At 39.1% G+C, this 12,163-nt stretch overlaps 1 protein-coding gene across 9 annotated transcripts in view; it reads left to right on the top strand.

Annotated features, from left to right (window-relative positions):
- The window catches only part of CTNND2 (catenin delta 2), a 269,783-nt gene that overhangs the window by 70,965 nt on the left and 186,655 nt on the right, over positions 1–12,163 (top strand). For 6 of the 9 annotated variants that reach the window (XR_011558671.1, XR_011558672.1, XM_070747086.1 and 3 more), the window contains exon 4: positions 985–1,053. The exons of the other annotated variants lie outside the window; for them this stretch is intronic. Coding sequence is in view for 4 of the 6 variants with exons in the window: in XM_070747086.1 (XP_070603187.1) it covers positions 985–1,053 (69 nt within the window). In the remaining 2 variants the exon portion in view is untranslated. The remainder of the gene's footprint in view (positions 1–984; positions 1,054–12,163) is intronic. 9 annotated transcript variants of the gene reach the window in all.

The raw sequence follows: 12,163 nt of genomic DNA, 5'->3' as shown, positions 1-12,163 counted from the left end.
CAGTTATATGTCAAGAACTACTCATAAAATAGTACTGTCAATATGGGATTTGAAACATTGCAAGTATCTTTTTTTTAAATGGGAAGATAAATTCAACAATGTAGCCCAATTTTTTTCAGTAATTTTAAGATAGCTAGACTTCAACACCCAGAGTTGAAATCTACACATCTTAATGTTGCTGAGATTGAGGAAAAAAATGATGCAACAGTAGTATACTTTGGAGCTTTCCCAATATTCTTTACTGCTGTCCTTTTCACTACAAACTTTTTAAAATATTTTTTATTTTTTTTTCTCTGTGCCAGAGCCTAGGCCTGACATCCTCTATAACTTATAGGTAGGTGCAGATTGAGAAAATATAACTGCTAGTGAAGTGATTGGCCCCATTATTTATATGGTTCTGGTAGTCACAGAAATAGCAAATAGCCAATTTTAGCTTTGCTTAGAATCTGGGTGTGGATGTCAGAAATCTATCAGATTTGTGCCTGAAGGGGAGGTGAATACTGAGTTTGCAAATAATATTTAATTTATCTTTATTATAAGAGTTAAGAGGCAAATATGTTTGTGAACATTTTTTTTCCAGGTTTCTTTTCCATTGTCATATAATTCTAAAGATAGTGTATCATCTTAGCATGAAAAAGGAATTGTTTTAGTAATTATTAGATGAAGCAAACTTGTGCTGATAACTTAATCAAAGCAAATATATTAATTTTGGAAAAAGTGTACTTGCTAATGAAAAAGTTCTGGAGCCCTTGCTTTCTCATTTCTGGTTTTAAGAGTGTAGTTTATATAATATTGTTCAACAACATATTATGTTTCAAACAAGGCTGAACAACACTGTTTGTTTAGTCATAATCTTTACTCATTGCATGTAACTTTAATGCAACACATATACTTGAATTGTATGTCCTTACCTTTCTTATTGACTGATTGAAACATGTGTATTTGCTTTTTTCTGCTAACTTCCACAATTCTGTTCCTCTCCAGATCTTTCATGAACACTTTTTCCTGGATGAAGGTTGCCTCCAATAAGATTTCAAATACGCATTCAAATGTGTATGTACTTGAATGATTGATTCATTTCTAGCAAATTTTAAACGGACAGATTGCCACAGTATTCCAGCCATATAATGCATTGAATCAATGCTGATATGTGCATGTTATCATATTTTCTTAACACATATCCCATTCCTACACTAATATTTTCCAAATAGTTATAGAATGCATATTATGCTATTGAGGCTTTTCAGATTTCTAGTTAAAGCTCTTGTGTTCTTGTTTCTTTTTCCCAACAATCCTGATTTGATCCTGAAGCAAGGTTTTTTGGGATTTTCATTATCTGCCCCTCCCTCCATCCTCCAATATCTCTTTCTATATTTATGAAACCAGAGGGGGGGGGTGTAAATAAATTTTGCTGTACCAACTCAGTGAGGTTTGCTTATGCTTTGCAAACTACTCTCTTGAATAGTACTGAGTTCATATTTCTGCTTAATAGTAGCAGATTTTTTATTTTGTGTAGGGCTGCTACATTTTTAATGAGACATATTATGGTGTACATTGTAAATCATAGAGCAGCCTCCTTAATACGATACTGCCATAGGTATTTAAAACTCTGAGTATAAAATCATATATGGCACTATATGGAGCACTGATTTTTTTAAACAAAAATTCTGGATGCTAATTATTACATTCTGTTTATCGGCTATGTATGTGTTGTGTGCCTGGAATCAGAGTCATTTCTCACCTTAAATTTCAGTGTATAGCATAAAGTTGAATAAGAGAAGAGATATGTAATTGAAGAAAAATATCTAGCTATATAAAGTTAATGTATATATGTTTAATGCATGCATTTTTTAGTGCTAGATTATTTCTAAATCCACTCTGACTACAGTGGACTGACTACAGTGGAAGACTTTTAAGCAGAAGAAATATCTTCTCCAAAATTTTATTACCCAGATATGCTAATAGTGAAACTTCCATAAATCTCCAGGGTGCACCACTTCAATCCAGTCATAAAAATAGTGATGTCCAAATTATCTAAGATTACCTATAACAGATAGCATAAAATAATAAGGGAAATTGTTTTGAAGTGAAAGTGTTATGATAAACTTAGTTGGTGATTAGTTTTGTATGATTTTCTAAAAATAAAATCCTCTATCCAAATGGGATCACATACTTTAACAAATTGCCCAGGTAGACGTGATCTTACTGTCAACAGAAAGCTAAACCAGGCTGAGAGCAGTCATTATATATATGGAATCAAAGATACTGAATTCAATGGGATTTCCAAATGAAAAGCAACTCCCCCCCCCATCCTCCCCTATTCTGTTCCGAGAGAGATTATTGTTGTTCACTAATTCCACCAACTTGTGTAGTTTTATCTCAGGTGCAACTTGGCCATTTTGGCTGGCTAGGACTTGGGTACTTAATTGCAATTGCATGATACTATTTCACTTCTATATTCCTGTACATTATATGGTTCTCTATCTTTTGTAGAAATTTCAGGTTTACTTTCCATTTTAATATGAATAAAACTTCTCTATGGACAGCACTAACTTTATAATTGGGTAAAGTCAGTAGAAATATACACAAAAACTTCTTTGCAGAAGACAGAATAAGAGTTTGGAAGATGAGGTTTTCTTGTTCCTTTCTGTTATAGCTATACAGTGGTACCTCAAGATACGAACCCCTCGTCTTACGAACAACTCGTGATACGAACCCGGGGTTCAGAAAAATTTTGCCTCTTCTTACAAACATTTTTCGAGTTACGAACTGGCGTTCGGAGACTGCTGTGAAGCCGGGCGGCTGTTTTAAAAGGTGACAGCCGGGCGGCGGGGCTTCCCAGAAGCCTCCCAAACGCCGGTTCGTAACTCGAACAAAGTTCGTAAGAAGAGGCAAAATTTTGCTGAACCCCGGGTTCGGTTCGGGGGGGTGCTGGCAAGCCCCCCAGGCCGGCTGCGACCTTTTAAAACACCCGCGCCGCTTCCCAGCTGTCTCCCGAAGCCGAACGCAGAAGTTCGGCTTTAGCGTTCGGCTTCAGGAGACAGCTGCGAAGCGGCGCGGGTGTTTTAAAAGGTCGCAGCCGGCCTGGGGGGCTTGCCAGCACCCCCCCGAACCCCAAACCTGGGTTCGGGGGGGTGCTGGCAAGCCCCCCATGCCAGCTGCGACCTTTTAAAACACCCGCGCCGCTTCGCAGCTGTTTTTTTGCGGGGGGTTTTTTGGTTGCACTGATTAATTGACTTTACATTGTTTCCTATGGAAAACAATGTTTCGTCTTACGAACCTTTCGTCTTACGAACCTCCTCCTTGCACCAATTAAGTTCGTATCATGAGGTATTACTGTATTTCATTAATAAAATAGATGGTATATGAATAATCATCTTATCAACACGTTTCTACCTACTCTAGAAGATAATTACAGTGATCCCCCGCTCGTTGCGAGGGTTACGTTCCAGGAGCCCCCGCAACGAGCGGGTTTTCGCGAAGTAGCGATGCGGAAGTAAAAACACCGTCTGCGCATGTGCAGACGGTGTTTTTACTCCCACAGCGCTAGCGAGGAGCCGAAGATTGGGGGCGGGGCGGCTGTTTGCCGCCGGCATGGAGGGCTTCCTAGCAGCCCCCCAAACCCGGGTTGGGGGTCCGGGGGGCGCTTGGTATCGCCGGTTTTGAGCTGAGTCCGGAAGCGAATTCGCTTCCGGACTCAGCTCAAAACCGGCGATACCAAGCGGCAAGGAACGGCTTGTCTCGGCGCTTTCGAGCTGACAGCTCGAAAGCGCCGAGACAAGGCGTTCCTTGCCGCTTGCTATCGGCGGTTTTGAGCTAAATCCGGGAGCGAATTCGCTCCCGGATTTAGCTCAAAAGCGGCGAGAATGAACGGCGTGGGCGGGCGAAGGGCGGGCGGCAGCGAGGAGTTTGCGTGGGCGGTGGGGAAACTCCTCGCTGACGCCAGCAAGAGGGGGAAGACCCAGGGAAGCCGCTGCCATCTACGCATGCGTGCCCGGCACGCATGCGTAGATGGTATTTTTGACTTCCGGGTTGAAAAACAGCGAAGTACCCTGTTCGCAATGGTTGGGGACGCAATAAACGGGGGATCACTGTAATCCTCAGGAAAACTAACTCAGCTTCTTTGTACGAAATCCACAAAAAATATTTATTGTGGGATATATATTAGGCAAGTTATAACTTTGAACTTTTCTTTAAACAGATATAAATTCAGTGACTGCAACATGGGCATTTAGGATTGTTACGCTGTCCCCTGGTTACTTGATTGTGATTTGACTGACTGCCAATTTCCCACAAGTATACTCAGTAGAGAAGCCAGCAAGGAAAATCACAAATTGCTTGGGCAAGTCTGTTTCTCCCCTCCATCTGCACACTCTCCCTGAGCCTCACTGTGGTTGTGGTCACAACTCCCTGGTCACCCTATCCTACTCAGCAGCAGCCACCACAAGCTATGTTTATATTTAGTAGCATGCATAATCTTAATGAAGAACATATTGTTCCTCAGCTTCTGAAAATGTAAAGTTGCAGTACATATTGATAAAATAGAACAGAATAGAATCGAATAGAATTCTTTATTGGCCAAGTGTAATTGGACACACAAGAAATCTGTCTTTGATGCATATGCTCTCAGTGTACATAAAAGAAAAGATATACAGTATTTGTCAAGAATCATGAGGTACAACACTTAATGATTGTCATAGGGTACAAATAAGCAATCAGGAAGCAATCAATATTAATATAAATCCTAAGGATACAAGCAACAAAGTTACAGTCATAAGTTGGAGGAGATGGGTGATTGGAATAATGAGAAGATTAATAGTAATGCAGCCTTAGTGAATAGTTTGACAATGTTAAGGGAATTATTTGTTTAGCAGAGTGATGTCATTCAGGAAAAAACTGTTCTTGTGTCTTGGTGTGCAGTGCTCTAGAGCATTGTTTTGAGGGTAGGAGTTGAAAAAAATTATGTCCAGGATGCAAGGGGGTCAGTAAATGTTTTGAGTTAAAGAGTAATATCATGAATCCTAAATAACTCCTAGGCAATTAGGTAGATTTATTTTTAAAGCAATTCAGAAAAACTTCCCTTTACCAAGAAGAGCAGAGCAAGATTCCTTTTGTGGGTTTTTGAAAGATTTATCTCGAACCAATATATAAATCTTCAATTAATGAATCTGGAGCTCAACTGTAATAGTTTAGAAATTATATAAAATTATTGTGGGTATATTATAGCCCAGTGAGAGTAAACCTTTTTGGCACCTTGTGCTGAAAAGGGAGCAGGCACACGCTTGGTGGGGCCGCAACCAGGAAGAGGAGCTGCACAGGGGGCATGCATGTGCTGGAAAATGAACTTCCATCATGTACACCAGCCCGCTAGTTTTCCAGTTACTGGCGTGTATGCAGCGGAAAACGATCAGCTGGCTGGCACGCATGCTCATGCCAAAAAATGGAAGACCAGTTCTTCTAGTTTCTGGCATTGTTGCATGGACAAAGGCCAGCTAATCATTGTGCATACATGCACGCCAGAAACCTGGAAGACAAACGGGTGATGCCATTCATGCCAGGTGACATGGCTTGTTGTTCCACTTCAAGCACGCGTGACGTACGTTCGCCATCATGGGTATAGCCTCTGTTCCCTATTTCTTGTGTGTGATAGGCAAATAGGATCCATTTGTTGATATCATTGCTTTAGGTGGTGAATTTATCTACATTATTCAGTTTTTAAAAAGTAAGTAATTCTCTCTTTTTTTGTCTTGGTAAATTATCTATACAAATCTTCCTAATGTTAATCAGATGTGAAGCAGCTTTTGTTTTTCTAAAGTTTTATTCTCTGACACAAAATTTAAATCCCAAAACATAGTTCTAAAGTTGCTGGATTTTCTACAGATTTTCCATGAATTAAATCTTCTAAATATGATACTACTAATCAGATTTTGTGTAACAAATAGCAGTAGTTCATATCATAATAGTTTTCTTAGAAGCTGAATGTAAATCCAATTAGCTTTTTTAGCCTTCAGCTTCATTATTGCTTTGGACTATGGAGAGTCATGTTATGGACAATTTATATCTGTTTATTTCACATAATATACTAGTGGTTTGATCTCATTAAAGAAAACACACTTTGAATTGTATTTCTATAGTGAATATTACTTGAGAAAGACTTGTTCTATAAATTCCATGTTGTAAAGAATGAACAGCATTGTTCTAGTCTTCTAAAATCAATTAAAATATCATGTTTAGGACTCAGTTACAATCAGGAAGTTGAATGAAGAAAAGAAAGAGTTAGTTATATGTTATTAAAGAAGGATAAATTGTATTAAGGTATCTAATATTCTTACACAAGGAGACCCAAAAAGGAAATAACATCAATTTTTCACTTCAGACAGATCCTGGAGTGCTATAAATCGCCTTTAAAAAGAGTTATATAGATTATGCATGAAGAATTAAAAGATTCACCCCCTCTTTCAGTAGAAAAGCCAGAGCATCTTAAAGTATCAGTTACCTGATGCAACATTGCATCTTAATATTTTTATCCTTTTTTGCCAATGATACAGTATTTTATTACTTATGAAAATGTAATTGAAATTATTTTCAATCTTAAAAGGCATGAAATACATTATTTCTATTTTTGGAGATTGGTTAATAAGTACTGTATACTGATAAATCTCTCAGTTGCATGCCAGTAAGAGCTCTGCTAAAAAGCTAAGAAGCCCCAATTTGATATTTTACATAGATCTGTATGTATGGAGATTCTCAGTCATCCAGGCCATATTTGTCCCAAAGCTTTCAAGAAGCAACCGGGCTTCCTTTGTTTTTTGTTTTTTTGAAGATGTTTCGCTTCTCATTCAATGAGCTTCTTCAGTTCTGACTGAATGGTGGGGAATGGATGGAAGGATTTTGAAAGGCAAAGGCCACTCTGAAAAGTCCACATACTGCACAGAGAGGACCACTGGTTTGAAAGAGGGGTCATTAAACTTGATCAGCCCTCTCTCACTATCTCCTGTTTATAACACCATTCTTTCAACAGATCAAAAAAAGTTCCACACTCTTTTTCACTATTTAGGATACCATATGGGCACAAATAAACCCCCAAGTGGCCTCAACAATTCTCAGAAAGAGTGCTAACAACCAAATGGCTACAAGGAATATAAATCCTTCTGTTCCGCACCATTCAGTCAGAACTGAAGAAGCTTCTTGGATGAGAAGCAAAACATCATCAGGGAAAAACAAAGGAAGTCCAGTTGCCTCTTCCCGATCTGTGGTATAGTAGTTGGATTAGGGCTAGGAATACCAGATACAGTACAAGACCACATCCTCTGATCCATCAGTCTCAACCAAACTAACTTCAAGGGATGTTTGGATATAAGGTGAAGAAAGATCTAGGACACCAACTCTTGGGAAAAGATGAGATACCAATCAAATAATTACATTAAATCTGTGAATGTTGACCTCTACAATTCTAAGGTTTGGCCATTTTGCCTGAGAAAATGTCCAAGTTGGATATGGTTGCTTCTTACTTTAGATATATCTAACTGGTTATGCATGTAGAATTTCATCCTCAATTATTTCCATGACATATCAGTAAGAATGAAACATTTACACAAAATAATGTATCACTACTTAATTTATAGGAAGATTAAAGGTAAATATATCTGCCAAAAGCGTTCTCAGTCATTTAAAAATATTAGAAACATATGTGCTGATAGATTTTATTGTCATTTAGGCTGCCAAAATGCCATCCTTGCAGACTTCTTTTTTAGACATTCCAGGGAGAAGAAAAGTACACAGGGAGAGAACCCAAATACGAATTGAGCATTCTTAATGGCCATAATATGTTAAGTTTAAAAAAGACAAAATTATAAAATAAAACCAGATCAAATGATTGAACGTAGATTGCATAGTAAACATTTGCTATACATGCTTTGCTCTCTTCTATCTTACTGTTGCAATTGCCTCTTTCTCTTGTCTTTTCATTGTTATTCTCATTTGTCCTTCTGACATCATAATTGTTCTTCTATTAATAAGGCAGAGCTGGAACTCTGGAGGTTTTTGGTTTCCAGCTTTATCTTAAACCAAAACAAGCCAGAAATCAAAGTCTTCATATTCTGATAAGCAGCCATGTTCCAGGTCCAACTTTCTGCTTGCACGTTTTAACTATGCCATTAGTGTCATATATAATCAGATATTGTTAAACTTTAAATCGTATCTGAGGCAAAAAGAGTCATATTCTCTTTTTTTTACTAGCATAATTCTGCTACAAGTTAAAACAGGCAACACCTGCATCAAATTAGTTCAAGTAACCCAGCATTCACACAATCAAATAATTCTATGTCAAAGCTTGATCATTTATTGGAACCATATATAGGAGGGTGTCTGTTTTGAATCAGTGACTTCTCCAATAATTCCCTTTTTACACTCTTCCTGATTTAATATATATTTAAATCACTCACATTTCATGTTTTGAAAAATATTGGTGAGAATATAGTATTTCTCAAAACAACCATTCTCTCCCAAGTAGTTAGAGCCTTTAACATATGTTTTTTGAAATTGTCATACATAGGTGCATCTCCAGGGCCGTCGATAGGCCGGTACTACTGGTACTGGCATCAAGGGCCCGGCCAAATTGAAAAATGGGGGGGGCTGGTTTTGGCCCACCACTGTGTGTCGGGCCCCTGGCGCCCACAGCAGTCATTGTGCCCAGCACTGTTCTTTGTAGGCTGCGCACGCCTGCGCCAGCGCCCCCCAAAACACCCCCCACGCATGCTTTTCCAAGGGCACGCACGAAGCTGCAGCCCCCCACGCCGCCCCCCCACGCCTCTAGCCCCCTCGCGCCCCTGGCTACTCACCGCTGCCCCCCGCCCGCCCGATCCACCTCTCTTTCTCCTCTGCTGCAAGAGAGGTGGGGCAAGCGTTCTTACAGTGGGGGCCGGCGAAGGCGATTTTCAATGTTGGGCGCGCTTGCCGGTGCACGCTCTCCCCATCCCCCTGCCAGCCCACCTGGAACATTCAAAGTAAGAGCGAAGGTTTTTCGCTTTGAATGTTCCGGGCTGACTGGCAGGGGGATGGGGAGAGTGCGCGCCGGCCCACGCACCCGACATTGAAAATTGCCTTCGCCAGCCTCCGGAGAACGAGAGAGAGTGAGAGCGACAGAACAAGATAGAGAGAAAGTGAGAAAGAGAGAGAGAGAGAAAGAGGGGGGAGAGAAAGAGATAGCAAGAGAGAGAGAACGAGAGAGAGAAAGAAAACAAGAGAAAGAATGAGAGAGAGAAAGCAAGAGAGAGAGAAACAAAACAAGAGAGGGAAAGTGAGAAAAAGAGAGAGAGAGCAAGAGGGGGAGAGATAGAGAAAGAGAGAGAAAGAAAGAGAGGAATAGAGAGAGAGAAAGAAAGAAAGAGATGAGAGAAGAAGAGAGAGAGTGAGAGAGAGGAAGAAAGCAAGATAGAGAAAGAGAGAGAGAGAAAGAAAGAAAGAGATGAGAGAGGAAGGAAGAGAGAGAGAGAGGAAGAAAGCAAGAGAGAGAAAGAGAGAGAGAGAAAGAAAGAGATGAGAGAGGAAGAGAGTGAGAGAGAGGAAGAAAGCAAGATAGAGAAAGAGAGAAAGAAAGAAAGAGAGAGAGAGAAGAGTAGAAGGAAGAGAGAGAGAGAAATGATAGAAAAAAGGGGAGAAAAAAAGAGAAATGAGAAAATGATTGAGGCAGAGAATGACAGGAAAGAGAGAGAAACAGAGAGAGAAGTGACTCTTGATTTAAAGCATATGGTAAAAGCCCTTAACTAATAACAGAGAAAAAAAACCCAGCCCTCACCTGTTTTTATTAATAGTTTTGCTGGTTGTTTTAGTTTTAATAGTAATGGATTTTGGTTTTTTTAAATTATTAATTTCTTTTAATAAAAAATAAGGGATTTATTTATATATATATATATATATATATATATATATATATATATATATATATATATATATATTTATGCCGCCCAGTCCCAAGTTTTTCCTTATTTCCAGATTGCATTTCTTCTTGGTGAGGTTCCGCCCATTGCTTCTTGTACTACCTTCAGGTGGCATGGAGAATAAATAGATGCCATCTGCTCTGTGGCAGCCCTTTAAGGATTGGGAAACTACTATTCCCCCTCAGTTTTCTATTTGTTGAGCTAAACATACTCGTTCTCTTAGCCCTTGGCCATAGGATTTAGCCTCTAGGCCAGGGGTGTCAAACTCAATTTCATTGAGGGCCACATCAGGGCTGTGTTTGACCTCAGAGGGCCGGGGGAGGGCTTGCCCAGGGTGTATGGCCATGGTGGCATGGCACGGGATTTGGAGGGCAGTAGTTTAAAAATGGCGGGGGGGGGCAGACACTTAGGCTGTATGGGGCCCCAAAATTCCTAATGGCTGCCCTGTGCATCTCCACTAGTCATTGGACTAGCTATGTAATTCTGTCTTTAGCTACTTTTCTACCACTATCTGGATGTAATTTACTGTGCGTTTTTATTAATACTCCTCATTTTATTATCCTCCCTAGCTCTAAATTTGTCCGATTCTAAGGTCAGAGGTAGGTTAAGGAAGATAGGATGCTTTCTCCAAACGTATTGTCTAGCTAACAGTTTTTAAATAATTATTTTCATTTCACTGATCTGTGACATAATGCTTTTCTTGCAGATTTTCTATGTCTGATTCATCAGTAGTTCTCATCCAAATTAAATTGTGAAGATTATTTTGTCCTCTATCACAAAAAATGATTGATCCTTCATTTCATCTGTTTCTAAAAGTATATTTTTATCACCTATAATCTGGACTATCTGGCAAGGGACAGAATGGATCTACCCTCAGTATGGAAGGGATTACCATTCTGGGATTGACTTTTTCAACCACACTAGATGCTGTTCTAGGAACTCTTTCCAGAGCACGATACCATAGTCTTTCGAGACTGAAGGTTGCCAATGTAATCTGGACCAGCTGCCTAGTTTTCCTTCACACCTTTAAATATTATAATTCATATTGGATAAATAAATCAGTATAATTCTGTCCCATTTGAAAGTTTGCATCATGCTCTATTGCTGCATATATCTTTGCTGTAGCTAGATTTAAACCCAATATTCAGCTTGTTGTACTGAAAAGCTTGAAAATTGATGATAAATATGAACAGTTAGTCAAGCTATGCTCCAAATTAGAGATAACATCTGAGCTGCTTTGTGGAAGATACTATGTTTTCTTAGCCAAAAGGTGTTTTTTTAAAAAAAATAAAAAATAAAGATAGAATGGACCAATAGCGTAGTGTGTTATCATTACATATACACACATCTTATTTATTTATTTATTTATTTATTTATTTATTTATTTATTTATTTATTTATTTATTATTTAGATTTGTATGCCGCCCCTCTCCGAAGACTCGGGGCGGCTCACAACAAGATAGAACGTATATATATTATGTTTAACCTAACAAATCCTTGTAATTGTCACTGGTTACAAATCAATGTGACAACAGTGCAAATAGTAAATAAATAACAAAATGAAGTAGTTGTTCTGCCGGCTTATGACACAAGCCTTCAATTAAAGGTAAAAATAGCCAAAACAGACACACACGGGAATATGCAATAAGAATGTCTTTATCCGAAACAAAGTAGAATCAAAACTCCCTTTTTACATTCAAAGGGATTTCTTGTAAAAACAATGCACAGTTGAATGCAGTAAGATAATAAAGATAAGAAAAACTCCAGTCACTTAACTCATAACTGTGAAATGTGTCACAGCCACTATTCTTCAGACGTTGTAAAACTCACAATGATTTATGGCCAAAGTCCTGAAATCCATAGTCCTGAAATCCAAACAGCGTCCTGAGAACAAATCCTGAAACAGCAAGTCAAGGTCCAACAAGTATGATCAGATAATTATGCTGCCCATTTAACAGCAGCCCTAATTACTTGAACCCCACCCAACCACAGGTGAACTCCCTTATCGCCTGTAATACTTTTGAAGCTGTTCTCTCCTATGCATAACTCTACGCATGCGTGGGTCTATCATTGTTTCCTCATCAGAATGTAATGAAGATTGGCTTCTTCCTGGGCTGTCTGCCAAGACCCCCTCTTCCATCTCACTGCCACTTCCTTCTTCAGAGGATAATTCACTGGCCAACTCTGTCGGCAGCAAAACAGACCTGTGATATTTTGATGTTTCC

Source organism: Erythrolamprus reginae, chromosome 3 (genome assembly GCF_031021105.1).
Source record: "Erythrolamprus reginae isolate rEryReg1 chromosome 3, rEryReg1.hap1, whole genome shotgun sequence".
NCBI lineage: Eukaryota > Metazoa > Chordata > Lepidosauria > Squamata > Dipsadidae > Erythrolamprus > Erythrolamprus reginae.
The sequence above is the reverse complement of the archived record's forward strand: the minus strand, read 5'-3'. Positions and strand labels throughout refer to the sequence as shown.